At 38.4% G+C, this 19394-nt stretch overlaps 2 protein-coding genes across 3 annotated transcripts in view; both read left to right on the top strand.

Moving 5' to 3' along the window:
• DDR2 (discoidin domain receptor tyrosine kinase 2) overlaps nt 1-7713 on the top strand; it is a 47900-nt gene extending 40187 nt beyond the window's left edge. For both annotated transcript variants that reach the window (XM_072420145.1, XM_072420143.1), the window contains one exon: nt 372-7713. In XM_072420145.1, coding sequence (XP_072276246.1) covers nt 372-506 — 135 coding nt within the window. In that variant the 3' untranslated portion in view covers nt 507-7713. The remainder of the gene's footprint in view (nt 1-371) is intronic.
• A 7676-nt stretch (nt 7714-15389) lies between these two features.
• Nucleotides 15390-19394, top strand: part of HSD17B7 (hydroxysteroid 17-beta dehydrogenase 7) — a 10517-nt gene continuing 6512 nt past the window's right edge. The window contains exons 1-2 of the mRNA XM_072420142.1: nt 15390-15530; nt 17899-18102. Of these exons, the coding sequence (XP_072276243.1) occupies nt 15496-15530; nt 17899-18102 (239 nt within the window). The 5' untranslated portion in view covers nt 15390-15495. The remainder of the gene's footprint in view (nt 15531-17898; nt 18103-19394) is intronic.

The following is a 19394-nucleotide window of genomic DNA, read 5'->3' as shown; positions in this document are numbered from 1 at the left end:
GGTCTACAAAACCATGACTGGACACATGCACACAGAACACATGCAATGACTAGGACACCCAATGGTTCCAAAGGTAATGTTACAAAAGAATTTGTCAGGTTAGATACAGATCTTGGCTAGGAAGCACCTGCTTTCCAACTACATGTTTCTGTAGGTGTTTTAGAAGGTTTAAGACATTTAGGTTTCTACACAACAAATGCATCAAACCATTTTTTACTGACGTGTAGACTTGTTAACATATTTTAGGCCATATAGTGTATTTATTTCTCATTAAATCTCCTATGTTGACTCCTGTCCATCTCTCATCCTTTTAGTATATTGGTATGGTATTGTAATAATTATAATGGATTTTTGATTCTGTATCTTGTTAGGTATACCTTCCTCAGCCACCCATTTGCCCAAATGCAATCTACAAACTCATGTTAACCTGTTGGAGAAGAGAAACTAAAGATCGCCCAAGCTTCCAAGAAATCTGTCATGTTTTGCAGTCCGATGTGGAGGAGTAATCCGTGTGGATGTTGTGAAATTTGTGTAAATAGGATATTGGGGGGAGTTAATAAATTGACTGGCAATAATGATGGAATCTTAGATATAAAATTCCATACTTGTGTATGTTGATATGTAAAGTAACATATTTAAATATCCCATTTAAATAAGTAAACTAATTCACTAGATTTAAAGTTTGAATCGGATAGGGGAAATTAAATGTGCTCTGTGTTTCTTTGTAGCCCTCCCAGTCTCTGCTATTTATTTCTGTCCTGTCCAACAGCCAGACAGAGAGGTTATGTCATCATACATAGCCCAAATAGTTCATATTAATCAGAGCCTTTACCACTAGCCACAGTCCTCCTCACACTTTTTCATCAACATACTCATCTATAGGTTGCAATGTTTTAATATCAGCAGCAGTTGCTGATTGTTTTTGATTTAATAAATACAATCCCTTACAGGCATTTTTATTTGGTAACTTAACTGGAACTATTTTTGTAACATTTTCTTTTTTTTACTATTTCTCACATCTCTTTAATGAATAACAAAACCACTGTCACATACACACATGAAACAGGGGTAAGCTATATGGCATGTTAGTTACTGGGATAAGCTATGTTCACACTAGCATTTATTTTAGAAGACATGAGAACATGATATGCCTTATATTTGTTAATCATTGTTTATAACCATTATCATATACAATTACAATGTGTATTTTAAACACCTTTTATTTGAAGGCACTTTAGCGCCCAAGTCATTCAGAATGGTATACCCCACAACCAGCTCCCCTGCTATGCTTGTTGCTATGCAGCCCCTCCACTAGCTTGGTAAAGGGATACCAGTCTGAAAGTCTGGGGTGGTTGAACTAGTGGGGGGGGAGTCCAGTTGTTATGTAAATTTGTATTTTTTACGTAAAATAGACACCAAACATAAATGCTATTTTGTTATGCCTTTTTTTAACAGGTAAAATATAAACACAAACATTTTTTGTAAAAAAAAAAAAAAAAAAAAAGTATAAAACAGAACTACATTTTTCTAAATGATATATATATATATATATATATAAATCTGCCTGTGTGCCTGTATTTGCCTGTGCTATCAGGGATGAAAAAAACAATGGAAGTTAAACCTGATCAGTCAGTCAATTTTTGAGAACATCACATTGCTGAACCTAAGAGCTGACCAACAGAAGCAACCCCCCCCCCCAATAACACTGTCTCCACAGGCTTGAAAACTGTCTTTTTTTGTGGCCAGGGTATTCAAGGAGTTTTCAAACTTTTATATTTCTGTTGAAAACGGTGAGGCCAGGAGAATTAGCAATTAGTCGTATCTGAGAGTGTCATGTGACTAGTTTGTCTGGCAAGCGGCTGACCTTGCAGTTTAGTATAAGAGCTGTCACACTGCGGTGAAGATGGCTGCAAAATGTATATATTACACCAAAGAGGAACAGCGTTCTGCCATATGCTTTTTGTATTGTCGCACGACAAAGCCTGTTCCTGACTGCAGCTCACACATTAGAAATCCTCAGACAAACAAAGTAGGAGGGTATAGAACACCCAGTTTATAGTCTGGATTTTGTGCTACCTGATCTTCCACTTTTTTGGACTGCTCAAAGAACCCTTAAAGAGCTGAAGATTTTCATGTGAAGATGATGTAAATGGGGTGGTGCACGCTCTCAACTGAAAAAAGATTTTGCTAATGCCATTAAAAGTTTGAACGGTGCTAGGAAAAATGCATCCTAAAGAAAGGTGACAATATAGAAAAGTGATGTAATTTGTTAAGTTAAAAAAAGTGCAGAAACTTTTTTAAGAACCCTCATATTCAGAAATATTCTTTTTTTCCCATGGAAATGTGTTTGCATAGAAAACAGTACAAAATTTATGCAAAATAGTAATTGACAAAGTTATAAATACTGATTTTTTTTTAAATAACAATTTTCTTTCAAAATTTACTTTCCGTAAAGAATTTACTTGCAGCAATACAATCCATTTCCAGAAACTACAGTTTGGCAGACTTTGGGCATTCTAGATAATAATTTGTTGAGGTAATCTGACGAGATTGAAACCTATGCTTCTTGAAGCACCTCCCATAAATTGGATTGGCTTGATGGGAACTTCCTATGTAACTGTCAATCATAATAGCTTAACAGGGTTGAGATCCGGTGACTGTTCTGGCCACTCCATCCTACACAGAGTACCATCTACTTCTTTTGTAAATAGTCCTTGCATAGTTTAGGCACTCCTCCAGCATGTTTTATTTTAGTCTGCGTCTCACAAATGTTCTTCTCTGTGATTCAAACATCTCAAACTTGGATTTGTCTGTTTAACCTTTTCCCAATTTCTGTGTCCATTGTCTGTGCTTTTTTGACCACCTCAATCTTTTCTTTTTGTCAAATATGGCTTTTTCTTTACAACTCTTCCTAGAAGGTCAGCTTTCCAAAGTTGCCTCTTAACTATAGATGTTGAGATTTTTTTGTGGGTTATTTTTAATGAAGTTGCCAACTGAGGACTTGTGAGGTGTCTGTCTTTCAAACTACACAGTGTTAGGATTTTTATCCTTTTGCACAGTTGTGCACCAGGGCCTTTCACCCGTCTTTTGATTGCAATTAGAGCCAGTTTGTGCTGCTCTGTGAAGGGAGTAGTACACACCTTTATAGGAAATATTCAGTTTCTTGGTAATTTCTCGCATGGAATAGGCTTCATTTTTCATTACAAGAATGGACTGATGAGTTTCAGGAGAAAGTTCTTTGTTTCTAGCAATTTTGATTTAGTAGGCTTACCCACATTCACTAATGAAACAGATACTTAACCAGTATAAAGTGGGTCAGTTTTATTGCTTGTTTAATCAGTGTAACTGTTTTGAGCTATACTAAGAACATTTAAAAAGAGTTTTTTAATGATCAAATAACCTTTTTCAAAGACAGATGTAAATTAGTGAACACAGTATATTATTGGAACGCAAGACTATGTGTTGCTAATAATGGACCACTCTATATTTATACAAATTTTCTATTTATTAACATCCATTTGCAGCTATCATATCCATTTACAGCAGAGGTCAGCAATCTTTTTTGGCCACTAGGCCATTTCAGGGGTGGGCAAGAGCACACTAGGCCGGACTCTCTCTCGAGTCCCGCCCTAATGGCTCCACCCCACCAGGAACGCCCCCTGAAGGGAAATCTCTCCCCTCCGCAATGCATACTAAGGAGAGGGAATGTTCCCTATTTACCCCGGCGACAGAAGTGTTAACGCCGGCCGGGGTAAATAGGGAAGGGAGCCACAACATGGAGGCTCAAGAGCCACATGCAGTTCCGGTAGTTTGTTGGCGTTTGGTTCCGCTGCAGGTTGCCGGACGGCATTAGGCCAGATCGGCCAGGGGGCATTAGGCTGGAACAAACTACTGGCTAGGCCTTATCTGGCCTAAAGGCCCGTGTTTGCTGACCCCTGCTTTACAGCATTAGCAATGGCTGAACTGTATTTTTGGTCAATTTTATGTTATGTTAATAGACAAAACAATTGTGTTTTTTCAAAACTGAGGATATTTCTAACTGACCCTAAACTTTTGAATGGCAATGTATATGTCTGTGTATTCCCAGTGACATCCCCAATACCTGTTATTCTTGCAACATTCTGAAATCTCAGTTGACAAATTCCAACATACATTTGTCAAATAAATGTCAAAGTTTTACAAGGCAAAATATTCTAATGTTGCTTTTGAGCAGCAAAAAGTACTTTCAAAATAAACACAAATCACTTTCAGACTGCAGTGACCAAATATATAATTCCTCTATTGTCCCAGTCAAACTTCCACTAACATCTTTTCAATTTAACCCTCCCCCCAGTGGCAATTCCCAGTGTGACTCAGGGTGAAATTTCTTAACAGAAAATGGTAACCCCGAGCCACACTCGGAATGGAATTGAGGACTTACCTGGTCTTCACAAGCCCGCAGCGTCCTCCAAGTCCACTTGGTGATGTCAAGCCGGCACCTAGGTCCACTTGGTGATGCCTGGCCGGCATCTAGGTCCACTTGGTGAGGCCCTTCCTGTTGGCGATGCCTAGGATCTGCCTTCCCTAGCCTCGCATCCCGGGGTGTGGGCGTTGATTTAATTCTTGATATCTAGTGCTGGTGCTCCACTGCAAGCACATCCCTTCATAAATGCCACAGTCTTTAAACGAGCTTCCAATAGCTATTTATGCTGGTTTACAATTCCATGGCTGGAATTAAAACCATAATCACCACAGTGCATTGTATTATTAGAATGCTCAAATCATTAAAAACAATCTAACTTAAATTTCTTCAATTAACAGGTTTCATCTTTATTTTATGATACTAGCATTTAAATACCTCACTACTGTTGAACAGCTACAATGAGGAAGGGATAATGCCAGTTTAAGGTTAGTTCACACTCTGAAATCTTAGCATTAAACCATGGTGTCTTTCCATCCCTTCCACCCAACCCAACTGCTTATGTATAAAAAAACATTGATTTTACCAATGTAATTCTAATTTTGTACACACAAAATAGTTGTAAACATGCATACTGAAGCACTTACTTCCCAACACCACCAGAAAAATATTCCATAATTAAATCACTGCATATTTGCATTCTTTGATGGCAGTAATCTGCCTGGTTTAGCAGCCTGAGAAAAAATCAACCACACCAAAACCACTACAAAAAAACTGCATGTGGTTTCCAGTCATTTTTAAAAATTATCACTAACTCACACTACATAAAAGGTGCAACATAATATAGGAAGCATGCAAAAATATATAAAAAATATATGAAAAAAGATTGTTAATATTTTTTTTTTAATGTACAAGTTGTATGAGCTGTTATAATAAAATGTTAGGATATACAGATTGTGTAGAGATGACAATAAACTGTCATATGGTTTAGTAATAGAAAGTTCTAGTATAACTCATATTTAATTGTGAGATGGAAGTTTGAAACGATCTATACTCTTTCTATATTGATTCTCATGAAGTAATACCTTGTTATTCCCCCCCCCCCCCAAAAAAAAAAAACATATATGCACTGCAGAACTTGATTATATGTGCATATGCATGTACAGTTTTCTCTTTGTCCCTAGCAAAATGCCAATATAATAACATTAATTGTGCCTGCAATTAGAAATTTAGTTAATAGTTAGCAATACTGTTGTGCCTGCCTGTGTTGACCTAATGCAGTTTACATTTTAAATTGCCACTTTCATGTAAGCTGTGCTGGTACTACAGTACATACATATGTGATGTATATACATATGTATATACATATATACATATATGTATATAGTATATACATATGTGATGTACTACAGTACATCAGGGGAAAGGGCCTGGTTATGTGTGTTGATAGTGCTGATTCACAAACATGAAGCCAAAGCATCTGGCCACCTCTACTTCTGCCTACTTTTAATGGATTGACAGCACTGTTAAAGGATAAAGGAGAATTTGGCTCTATCAGAGAAGCTAAAGGATATTTTTTGTAGTTATCAAACTTGTTGTTGTAACTGCTTTTAGCACTTTTTCAACTGTCAGAGAAGCATTAAATTGTACTTTCAGTCAATGTCTTAGAAGAATATATTTCCTTTTCAATTTAAATTCTGAAAATGCATGCATATAATTCACACCTTTACAATAGGAAATTTTATTCTGAAAGCATTCTCTGCATATCATAAGGCATTGTTTTTGCAGGGTCTTTAAAGGGATAAAAGATGGGTAAATGTGCATGTATTGTATTGTGCTGAGATATGGTACATATTGCTATTTGTTTTGTCTATTTCTTTTTTTCCTAAGTGATAAATGCTTTAAGGCTGTAAAGAGTAGAAACAGGCTTTGTAATGAAGAGCAGACAGGAGTCTCTTGCTAATGTTTACCTTATGATTGTAAAGCATGTAAAATGTTCTAAATACATTGAAAATATAAAAAAATGTAATATGTAAATAAATTATATGCCAATGTTTAGCAAAGAATAAACTATTTAAGTCACCATCATAATTTTTGTGTATACTACCATAAAGATGACCATGCAACACTAAAACCAGTTCATTAAAAAACAAACATTTATTGTTATATGCAATTTATAATTGCACAGAAATGCAAAAGACATTTTTTTATTCCCCATAAATGCCAAAAAAAATAATCTTGTTTTTTTCCTAGTCCCCTCTCATTTTTACTTTGTCTCCTTGCACCCTGCCCCCCCATATGCAGCCCAATGCATCAGGAAACAATAAATAAATATTACACAAACCTGTATTTGAATATCTACCCCAGCATCCACAGGCCCAGCTACCGCTTATCGCTGTTTGGCACTATTAGTGGCATTACTACTAGCTCTGGGGTTGGACAGATGGAAGCCAGGTCTGTGAGAATCAGAACAGACACGTATATACAAGTAAGTTCACTGCTTAGGGACCACGAAGAAAAGAGGGTAGTAAGAGGGAGATGCTTACTTGTCAGTGACTGCACCCTAATTATAGGGGGTAGGGGGCAGGGAGTAACACAACACTACACTACTTGGTTAGGAGTGTAATGCAGCCAAGTCACCCGCACCACTGCGCTGTTCCTAAAGAACCAGTGACTGCACATTTAACATCAGGTGGCTGTCTGCCGTTCTGAAGCAATCCCTCCCGACCTCATTCATTCCTTATGGAGCTGCCCCTGGGACAAGAGACATGTAGTGTTTTCCCCGAGGCAGTGAGTACCTCACTTGAAGAAGTGGTAACTGCACTACCTTATGGCCAATCTGAAAACAGCCATAAAAACCTTTTTTCAAGGCAGTTTGGAGGGAGGGGGTGGCACAAGGTAGCTGGCCTAGGGGTGAAAAAGTACAAATCTGGCCCTGGTTAGGAGGGTGAAGTGATTTTGCTAGATATGGGAGTGTCAGTTGTGTTGTATTTGGTAGAGAATAGGTGGTGCTTTAGTCTGTGATGCATTGGGAAAAAAGCTTGCATAATTATCAGAAACGCTAACTTAAGCTTAAACTAAATTTAAGTCATTTTATCTGTTTTCTCATAGCAGAACTGTTCTTTTAGTATGATTTTTATAAAAAAATACTTGGGCTAATTGTTAAACAATCAGTCATTTTATGTAATGGTGTCTATTTGTGTACAGAACCCTTTGTGGTTTTTTTCTACTTTTATTTCATTACTCTGTATTGTAAATAAAATATGAGTCAACTGAAAAATATACAGTGCACAATAATAAAAGATAAGAGAAAACTGTGTTTTATTTACTGAGCAACATGAAATAGGAAAACCATACTGTGGGAGTTTTATTTTCTACTATAATATCAGTTGTTCAATAATTATTAATTTAGAACTTGAAAGCTGAATCACTGGATCACTCTCTGGGCCTAATTTATTAAAGCTCTCCAAGGCTGGAGAGGATACACTTTCATGAGTGAAGATGGGTGATTCAGCAAACCTGGAATGGATTTCCAGGTTTTGCTATTTGCTAGCACGTTTTGAATCCTGGACCATCAATTCTAGGTTTGGTGGATCAGCCAGCTTTACTGATAAAAGTGTATTATCTCCAGTCTTGGAGAGCTCCCATAAAACAGGTCCTCTGTCTTACATGACTGAACATTTATTTTTTTTCTGATTTTTCTGCCTACTGTGAGCTTCTTACATTACATACAGTATCATCTAGCTTTTTCCCCCCTAGCCTCATTGTTTTTGGACGGTCCCTTCATTTTTAAACAAAGAAAAAGGGGTAAAATTGATTTGCAGTGATTTGCTATTTGTTAGCAAATGTTTTCAATCCTGGACCAGATCCATTCCACGTTTGCTAAATTACCCAGGTTCATTGATGAAAGTGTATCTTCTCCAGCCTTGGAAAGCTTTAATAAATCAGGGCCAAAGAAACACCAAAGTAGGACGTATAATAAATTGTGTCAGATCCAACCCAATGTTTAGACCCGCTTATATGCCAAACAAATACAGATAAAGAGTAACCCTTGCAAGGTCTTATAGGGGCAGTAATTGATTTGGTTGCAAAAAACAAATTATATTACAAAATTATTCATTGAAACAACATTATATGCAGTGAAGTAAAAAGATTTTAACAAGCTTTTGATGGCAAATTTTGCTGTCCACATGCAACTTAGTAACTGCATTTAGACAATTATCAGTGTAGTTTCCAAGGCTGGATCTGCTATTTGCCATTACCAGTCTAATCTACTGTGACATAGAACTGAGTGTTATACTGTGGGCTCCCTCTCAGGTGGTAATTCACAACACAAACACTTGTGATATACCCTATGGATACTCTATGGATCAAATGTATGTTGTTTTTTTTTTTTTTTTCACGTCTGGACTTTTAAGGCACCTTTTTCATCTAATAGAGGTAATTTCAATTCAATAAAATCATAATTTATTTGAATATTAAAAACATGAGATATATCTTTGACATTTTCCCCAGTATACAATCACACAAATAATGTACATGTCGTCTAAAAAAAATTAAATTGCTCAATTATGCTTATTTGTATGTGGCACCTATGCACCATATTTACCTCAAAATAATTTATTTAATTGTTTTCATCTTACACATTATTATATTATATGTGCTGTACTGTATTTATAGGAATATTTTACAAATCAGTGATATACTCATATTCAAGATGGCCACAACCTAATCTGGCTCTCACCCAGGCTTGTTATCAGGGTTGGCAATAGATCCCATGGGCACATGGAGAACAATCACTTATCTCCTGACTCGGCTTCACTCATAGACATCGATGGGGAAGTCTCCGGGTGCCTCCCGGTCCCAGTCATAGACACCAGCCTCAACTCTGTCCACAAGGCTATCAGGAAAGATGGCGGATCACAGCCTTCCCGCCTATTCTCATCTGACCTTTCCGGATCCTCCCTCTATGCTGGATGAGAACTCAAGTAATGGGTCCTCTCCCTCCCTGCCGAGTGCTCAACCAAGCATCATATGCAGAGATGCAGAACTACTCAAGAATTTCAAGCAATTGCTGCAAACATAGTTTTCACAGGCAACAGATTAACTTTCCCAGAATCTCACCAAGGAGATCAGGGAGCTTGGCTCACATATCACTGAACTAGGACACAAGATGGATGACGAGATTACCGTGAATGATTCCCATGATCACAATAATAATGCTATTTAATTGGATATACAACTAGCTCTCATCAGGCTGGAAACTAGGGGGGAAATATCAGGATGAGAGGTGAGCCAGAACATAATATGGATTTATCCTCTAATGTCACAGATTTATTCCAAGGTCTTCTTGCAGATCTCACTACAAAGCTCTTTGGTTACGTGACGTAAAGTCCACCATGAAAGCCGTGTGGAACAGGAAAGATCTCACCTTCAAATCTCACCCATACCAGATATATGCATATATTGCTCCAAAAATGATACAGAAGAGAAGAGACCATTTCTGCATACCTTACAACACTTGGGAATAAAAAAATCGTTGGGATTTCCCATTCATATTGTCTTTCACCCACCATGTCCAACTGCATTTTTTTTCTACACCTGAAGAAGATCAAGATTTGTTTAGCTGATTGAAGCTGAGGGACTCCAGTGACACTAACCCAGGAAGTTCTCCACCGAGGTCCCAGAGATCCTCAGCTTATCTCTGTTGTGGGAAACTACACGCAGGGAGAGTTATCCCTTCAGAAGTCAAAGAATCCATGCGCAGACAAGCTTCATCTAATGACTATTGGCACCACTACCTCTCTGGAGTCGAATGTTACACTGGATGAGACCAATAGTATTCCTGTCTTAACTTACCTGTTATTTCTGCTTTCTTTGTGAACTGAAGCTAAACTATTTAATAGAGAGCCAAATAACATCTCAACTGTCTGTCTGTGTTTCCACAATGACATGGAGGCAGCAAACCCAAATATTATTGTGGAACAATTTTGAGACATTCTTTCTAATTTTATGACTCCCCATCAGATTTTTCAATCAAGGCTGGCGGATAACCTGTTTTGTAATCTGACTTTACCAACAATATCTAGGGACAAGCCGAAAGAGTGGAGGCCAATATCACTATTGCTGAGATACTTACAGCGATTAGGCCACTGAAATCCAAATCCAGATCTACTAGCCCCCCATTTGGCGAAGTTTTTTAACCACCTGAAAAACCATCCTCAACATCCCCACTCATTTCCCATGGCACATATAGGTATGCTTACCAAGCCTGGGAAAGATTCCCTAGGCCCACAAAACTGTAGACAAATATCTTTATTGAATATGGCCTAACTAAACTAAAATATTAGCAACTTGAATTTTTTATAATCGCTTATACACAAAGATCAAGTAGGGTTTGCCCCAGGTAGACAGGCATCAGATAGTACTCAGAAAATTTTTACTTTTATTCATCTGATCCATCAAAGCAAAAATTCCCAGTATGTTACTGGTATTGGATATACATAAAACATTCTATATCATGGGACTATCTATTGTACAATCTTCCTAAGTTGGAATTTCGATCTCAATTCATGGCCTGGATATATGCTCTCTATTCATCTCCATCAGCAAGGATAAGATAAATGTCATACTTCTCTTCAACATTCCCTATCAAAAGGGGAACCCGCCAAGGGTGTTACCTTTCCCCCCTTCTCTTCATACTGACTCTGGAACTCCTGGCACAACTAATTAGAATGAACACAAATATACAGGAGGTGGAGTTAGGACACCGTACTTTAATCTATTCGCCGATAATATTTTGCTTACTTTGTCTCAACCAAGGGTCTTCCTTTCCAACCTGTTTTCAATTTTACAACAATCAGCCCGGGTTTCAGGTTTGGACAAATCGACAACCCTTAACCTAACATCCACTCTTCCAACAATTCCACTTCTAACAATTCTTTCACTTTGTATGGGCTTGCCAACATCTTGATTACCTGGAGATAAAGCTCACTCGCTTATATGACATGCTGCATAATTCCAGCTTTCAGCCTCTATTCACAATACCTGAATTCCTTACTTATAAAATGGCACAATCTACCAATTTAATTGGTAGGTAGAGTTGTCTGTAAAAATGTCCATATTGCCAGAAATATTGTAACTATTTAGAACCCTTCCCAACAAAGTCCCACCACAGGCTCTTCAGACCTTTCAAAAATCCATATTGTCTTTTATCTGGAACAAAAAAGAGACCTAGAATTCCACCACAATACTATGTTCATCTACAAAAGGTATGGGGGGGGGGGATAGGGGTTCCAAAAAGCTTGAAGTATTATCAAGCTAAGCATATAGCACTCATCTCCACCCTGTTTGCAAGGTTAGTAGCACTTCTATGGGTACAAATGGAGTTGCAATTGCAAGAGCCAATCGTTATAAAGGCCATTCCCTGGCTATCACCACAACTCTGCCCTAATATCATGAGCCCCCCACCTTAAACATGACAGGATAAAATATTCCATCGGACCTATGTCCCCATTTCCCCTGATACTCCCTATTTAAAATAACCCATCTTTTTCTCCTGAGTGCAACTTCCCTATGGCGTTTAATTGGTGGAGATATCATAACTACTGTAATTTTTTTTTTCTATTAGGGAAAAACAAAAATGCTTAGTTGGGAGGAAATTCAAAGTGCACACCATGCACCAGTTAAGGAACTATTCAGACATTTGCAATTTCAGATCAGGATCATTTCTCATCAGAAATAGGAACATCACCCTAAAACTGACTATATTGGAACACGTGATTGCAAACTGCCCTATCACCTAAATTAATCTCTATATTATACTCTGAACTTAATAAAATATGCTTATCAGAAACACATAAATATGTTGCAAGTTGGGAAAAAGACCTCAACCGCTCCATACCTGGCGATGAATGGTCCCCCATGTGGTCGAGAATAGCCTTCTGCTCTATTATTATCACCAGTATGGAGTCAGCATTCAAAGTAATGATGCATTGGTACAAGCTACCTGTATGTCTGAAGCATTGTACTTCTAGAATGGGTCGGGTCTGTGTTTCAGAGGTTACCCAAGGACCAGGTATGGTTATGCAACCTGGTGGACATGCTCATTTGTCATCAGATTGGGGGAGTGTATTTAGGATGTTAAATAGCCTTTTCCAAATGCATCTCTCTAGGGATCCTTGGCTAGCCCTGTTATATTTTTTTTCTTTCCTTTTTTCCAATCAATTGAATTGGATTCTTTGATGTAAGGGGTTTTGTATGTAAAGCCACATCTTAATTTTGATCATTACGAAACAAAGAGTATCTTTACATTGCTAGGGATTTTGAAGTGGCATAAAACATTACAAAAGATTTTAAAAATTTTAAAAATTTTATTTAACAACATATGGATGAAATTTCATGAAAACATTTTATACATGATCAAATGCGCAATTTTACATCATATTCCCTCTTATATAATGTGGTTGTCCATAGAGACCCAAGGTAGCTCACAAGCCTATCCCCTGACTCCTAAACAACCCTTATCCCAACACGTTTTACAGAAACAAGTCTGCTTCTTCAGGAGTATAGAAGGGTAATTTTCTTTTAAAAGAATTATGCAATAATACGTCAGCTTTAAACCCTGCAAAACAGGCACCCTTCAGAGCAGGAGGTGGGCAAAACAGCAAAATTATCTCAGCGCATGATGTTCACCAGATTATTTTTTATATCAATCTTTAAAGATTATCCAGTGTTAGGAACTGATTCATCTCTTTTTGTAAACCATAACTCTTGCAAAGTGGATGGGAGAAAAAAAACTGCTGACAGATTCCTTGCAAGAGTCCTCTGGATATCCCCTGATGGCTAAGCCTCAGCCAATTATACATTGATCTCAAACAATCAACTCGTTACATGACCACTGCTAGCTCATTTTGACCAAACCTCCCTGTTACTTTATAATATGAAAAAAAACTTGCAATTGTTAGTATGAGATTATATTTTGTATATTACCAGTTGCTCTTTCTCGTGACCCATCAGGGCATAACAGCCATAACATTCTTCTTCTCAGGTCACTCCCACCGAATCTAGTATGGGAAGGAAGACACAAGATGTTCATCAGAGAATAGATAACACTATTTACACAAATCAACCTGTACATCCAGTATTGCTTATTCCATGTTTTTGTATTCAACCTCCTAAAAAGATTAACACTTAAGTGGCTCTCCAGTGGAATAACCAGAAAGCCTCACCATTCCTGCTACAACCCCTGCTGCAATTGGAAAAAGCAGTTGATTCCCTTCTATAAAATTAAGCTTAGAATGGACAACACTTTTATTATTAAGAAACTATTGAGTATCTTAATGAGATACACACAACAAATTCATGTCAATTTGGGCACCTTGAAAACAATATTCATGCCCTTACCTACCTAAACTGGATGGTCAAGTTTGTACAATTCACAATGACAGCATACCATTTTCAATTAGGCAACTCCATTGGTTTTTCCCTTCTCAAATTTTCCCTGTTCTCTACTGTGATCCTGGTTTAAAATGTATTTTTTGTTACTTATATTGTTGAGACTGAGTTATAGTGATTGTTATTTCCCCCAGGCGTATGACATTTGGGGATTCTTCCACCCATAGACACTGTTTTGCCTCCCTCAATTATTATTATTATTATTATTAAACAGGATTTCTATAGCGCCAAGATATTATGCAGCGCTGTACATTAAATACCCTCTACAGCAGACATTTTCCTCCTGTGACCAGCGCACTGTGTATGTTGTTGTTATATAGTGCACATATATAATATATAACATTCCTGTGCGCTGGTCACAGGAGGAAAATGTCTGCTGTAGAGGAAGGCAAAACAGTGTCTATGGGTGGAAGAATCCCCAAATCTCTCCCCTGTCATCTCTCATAACACATATAGCTATGCTTACCAAACCTGGGAAAGATGCCCTAGGCCCACAAAACTGTAGACCAATATCTTTATTGAATATGGCCTAACTAAGCTAAAATATTAGCTATACTTTTTAATAATATTCCTAAATTTTGAGGAGGACCAAATGGGAACCCCGCAGCCTCCTGGATGCATACGTCACGTTTCCCTGATCTCTGGCACGTGCAGAATGGGCTTTTCCTGGAATGTTAAAAATAAAGTTTTGATTTCACGCATGCAGATTTTTTTACAATTTTAGGAAGGCGTATTACCCGATCCAGGACATACGCAGTGCCAAATCGGGGGACATGAGAGGCAGAACCTAGGAGAGGAAGAAGGTGGCGCCCAGTCTAGTCTGCGCCAAATCGTAAGGTGGGCCGGCATGGGAGCGATTGGGCCAGAGGGGTGGCACCAGAGGGATGGCACCAGAGGGATGGCACCAGAGGGGTGGCAGCTTTCACATATAAGGGTGACATTGTTATTTAGGCAGAAAGCCGGCAGGCATCTCTTTATAATGCTGGACATAGAATGGAATAAAGGAAACATTCAGCCTGATATTACTATCTCTGGAAATGTCATAAAGGCTTTCTAGCTGGAATACCTCTGTGTCTCTGAAGCATGAGGCAAGTGAAGAGAAGTTACAGCATGTGAAAGTCTTTATATATCTCTATTTCCCATTCACTCATGACAAGATATTTTCTATACATTATACTATTCTGAATACATTCAGGTATGTGTCCCCGCTCACACATGTGAAGTTTGTGAGGTAAGTCATTGTGGAAGGTGAGTGATATTATGATGTAGTCGGTTCTATATATTCTATACCTAGGGACATGAGGAGACAGCACACAGCACAATGCCATCCCGCCTTCACACAGACTGCGTCACACAATGAAGCGTCCCACCACGCATTACCATACCAAACCACGCCCATCGTGTGATGTCGCCTCGCGCTGGTGTGTAGCATTGGACACGCCCCTGGAAAGGGATTATTGTACGATCTCATTCATAGTAAAGGCGGGACTCCCCAGTGAAATGGGAGGGACCCAGCGAGGGATAGGGTGAAGCGGCTTCTCGTGTAGGCTGCCCATAGCCCGGTTAACTCCGCCCCTTATGATAAAGGTGGGATCACGTGGCACATTTCAACCTGACAGAGAGGAGCGGAGATCACTGGGATGAGGAAGGTTGTGGTAGTGACCGGAGCCAACAGGTACGGATAGCACAGATAACAGGTACCGGTGTAACGAGGGTGCACCGTGTGTAATGACAGCAGCTAGGTCACATGATTGGATGGGTAGGACTAATCAGGACATGGGGGGTAATGGGTCGTTCTTGTTATTAATAATCCTAGTGTTAGGAATATATTCTTCTGCTGTAAATGCTGATTTATGTTCTGGCCTGGAAACAGGTGGAGAATGAACACTCATTTAAAGGGAAAGCATTGTATATAATTGCAATGTGTACTAAAAATAAATGCAGCATCTTATTATTTACCCCGGCATTACAATAAAAAGAAATAATATTTGATATATTACCCATACTTCTGCAGCGCCTGAATATTGCCATCTGGGGGTACTAAGCAGCCGAAATGTCATCAGGGGGCAACAAGTCAGGGACATCATCTCTTGTCATACCAGTATATTACCCTCTGTGTTTTACAATTACAGTGCAGCATTATAGGAAGAGGATCTTATTAAAAAGGTGAATGTGCTTTTAATATAAGATTCACTTAGACTAAACTATACATTTCATATGAAAAATTGCAGGCCGGCAGGTTGTGTACTGCAGACCGGACTGGTAATGCCCCTTCCATACCAGAACACACGTACCTGCCTGTTAGCAATCTTCTCTGAAATGTTGTGTATGACGCTGAGTATCCTGACATTCCCCCAACTGCTGGGAATAAATTATTGTGCGCTGGAGGTACGTCATTTCAGCCTGGCCAATCAGGATGGTCAAAAACCTGAAGAGGACCAGGTGAGGATGTCAGAGGACCAGGTAAAGATGTCAGAGGACCAGGTGGGATGACAGTTATACTGTGCTTTGCAACTCTATTAGAAAATTCCATCCTTCTATTACTTTAAAGCATCTTTTGACCTAAATAAATACATGCCTTTCCTATCTAGACGTATTCCACTGAAATAATACATTCTCCTTATCCATCGTCATACTCCAGGAATGTATATTAAAGAGTATAATAACCTTAAGTGTCATAAATCTTGTTCTGTGTTGCTGAAAGCATTATATCATCATATATATTCTCCCTCTTCTCTATTGGAATAAGCTGGCGTGGAAGTCCTGCAGATGTTTTTATCTACTCTTTATTACTGTGATTACATAAGTTTTTCAAGTTGTACTTCAATCTCAATTCTCCCCTGAAGAAGCCGAAGGGCAAAAGGCATTTGGAACCTGAGACCCCTGTGAATTCTATGTTTATATTTTATTTGAAATTTAAAACTTTATATATATTTAATGACAAAGAAAATTGCTTTTGTGTCACAGTTCAGTTGATCTATGTAAAGTATAGAGATATACCATACATTATTAAAATATCAATATTGACCTTTGAACCTGCCTACAAAAGCCTGTCTATCCTCGCACCCCACCAAACCTAAAATAGAAATGCATGCAGAGAGGGTCTTTATTGCAGAAGGGACAGGCTATGTCTCTGGCTAAAACAAACTCGCATGTCTGTTTATAATCATTTACCTAAACTCGCCTCCCCTTGCTCCTTCACCAGCGCTGGCATCTTCTCCTGGTCATTCTCAGGTTCGGGATATTTAGCCAGATGGGAGTTCATTCTATCCTGCAGCGGGCTATGCCTGGATTAAACAGTGAGGCATCCTTGTACAGCCTAGTGTATATTATAGAAAAGATTACAAACAGGCAGATAAGTTTGTTTTATTGCAGAAGAGACATTAGACTGTTCCTTTGTCAAAAAAGAACCTCCTCACCCGCTATTTTTTAATTTTTGGATTTAATTCTGCTTTAAACCTTTGTAGTGAGGAGGGGAGTGCCATGTTGTGAGTGGACAGAACAGGGACATTGTTTTGTGTAGAAAATCACATCATTTTTATTTTATTTTTTTATTTTGAATCTTGCGTAACGTGAAAAATCACATCATGTGTCTGCTGATAGGAATGGGCAATGATGTAGGGCAGGGGTCGGCAAACTTTTGTGGCCACTAGGCCATTTCAGGGGTGGGCGGGAGCACACTAGGCCGGACTCTGAGTCCCGCCCTAATGACTCCGCCCCCACCAGGGAACACCCCCTGAACTTAAATCCCTCTCCTACGTATTCATTGCGTATGCATTGATAAATCCCTCTCCTCCATATGCATTGATAAATCCCTCTCCTCCGTATGCATTGATAAATCCCTCTCCTCCGTATGCATTAAAGCTATACCAGGAAGCAGAATAACAGAAAGGGGTCAGAAAAAAAACTGACAGGTTAAACACTAATTTAAGTGCTAATGTTGCCACTTACTTGGAGTTTTTTGCATGGAGGTGCTGTATGCATTACAACTCATTTAATCTTTTTTTTTTTTTTGCATTCTCTGCTGCATTTTTATTTTCTAGTGGTATTGGTTTGGCTCTTTGTGAGCGCCTCCTCTCTCAAGATGATCAGATTCGCTTATGTTTGGCATGCAGAAATATGCAGAGGGCTGAGGCTGCACGTTCAGCTCTGCTGTCTTCCCATCCATCAGCTGATGTAAGCATTCTGCAAGTTGATGTAGGAAAAGTTAAATCTGTGGTGCAAGCAGCAACAGCACTAAAAGAAAGGTAACTATTTTATGGCTGTGTTTTGTGATGTTTTATTATATATATTGAATAAAAATCTCCTATTAACCTTGTAGGAACATTTGGAAAACTACTATGTACCTAATCAATAATTCGGTATGCAAGAAGGCTTTCCAACCTTCCACACAGTGGCTGATTCCTAAATAATGTGAGAATTTTTCTGTATGCAATGCTTGTATTTTCTATTTACTATCAAAGAGGATGGTTTTGAAATGGGAAGTACTTTTCTTACCTGACAGTAGATTAGTAATTGTGTTTTGCTAGTCTTTTGTTCCAGTTTCATTTTACCATGTCAGTTAAGCAGTATGCATCAGTTTGGTCCACCACACACCTGCAAATTTTCTGATTCTACAATAGGGGAGTAGCAGTATACTGAATGATACAGGGATGATACTGAATCATACAGCCACTCAGCTTACCATGGAAAACAGTAATACACCTGGTGCTTCAGGTAAAAGAGTAAGTGACTCGGCAAGTGTTTAAAGGAAAAACAGCTGGACAAACCGTAATAAGTCAGTAGTGGTATCTGATTTCTTTTAGTACAAGTTTACTTTTTTTATCGTGTACTTCTTTATCACCATCCTTCAGTAGGTCTCTGGTTGTTTGTTGGAGCCTTTGGATTTGCCTCAGAATTAGTACTTGAGACTGGACTTCAGTTCTTTTAAAATAGCTGAGTAAGATCGATAGGTGAGCCATTCCCATCATTTCAAAATACAGAGGAGTAAATCACAGCTGTTCCAGAATCATTCTTTAAACATATATTCACAAATGCACAATGTTTTTGGCAGGGTACAAACATATTGCAGGTTTCCTGTTTAAATTGTTAGATGTTTCCAAACAGCACTTTATTCATTCATTATTCATATGTTTTGAGTGAAGATCCTTTTTCTGAATATGAAGCACATCCCTCATCTTCATTAAATTACTGAGCGAGAGCTGACACACTTGAATAGAGAAAAAACAAAAAGAGAATTACACATAACGCTTGGGTTTTCCTGTCCCACCAGAAGCCAGACCCAGATGTATAATTGGGTTTCTCCGGAAAGATCTCCCCTCACTTTTCTAGTAGAACTACAATAAGATATTTTTCTTCTTTACTGACAAAAGATCTCACAGATTTTTTCCATTGACTGCTCTGTGCCCTATGGCACCATCTACATGCACTGTATACCACTCACAGGATGGTACAGTAATATCTTTGTGCTTTAGATGTGGTAAAACACATATAAGGCATCTTTACAAAATTATTTTAGCATTATGTCAAGGCTTTATTG

Source organism: Pyxicephalus adspersus, chromosome 8 (genome assembly GCF_032062135.1).
Source record: "Pyxicephalus adspersus chromosome 8, UCB_Pads_2.0, whole genome shotgun sequence".
NCBI lineage: Eukaryota > Metazoa > Chordata > Amphibia > Anura > Pyxicephalidae > Pyxicephalus > Pyxicephalus adspersus.
The sequence above is the reverse complement of the archived record's forward strand: the minus strand, read 5'-3'. Positions and strand labels throughout refer to the sequence as shown.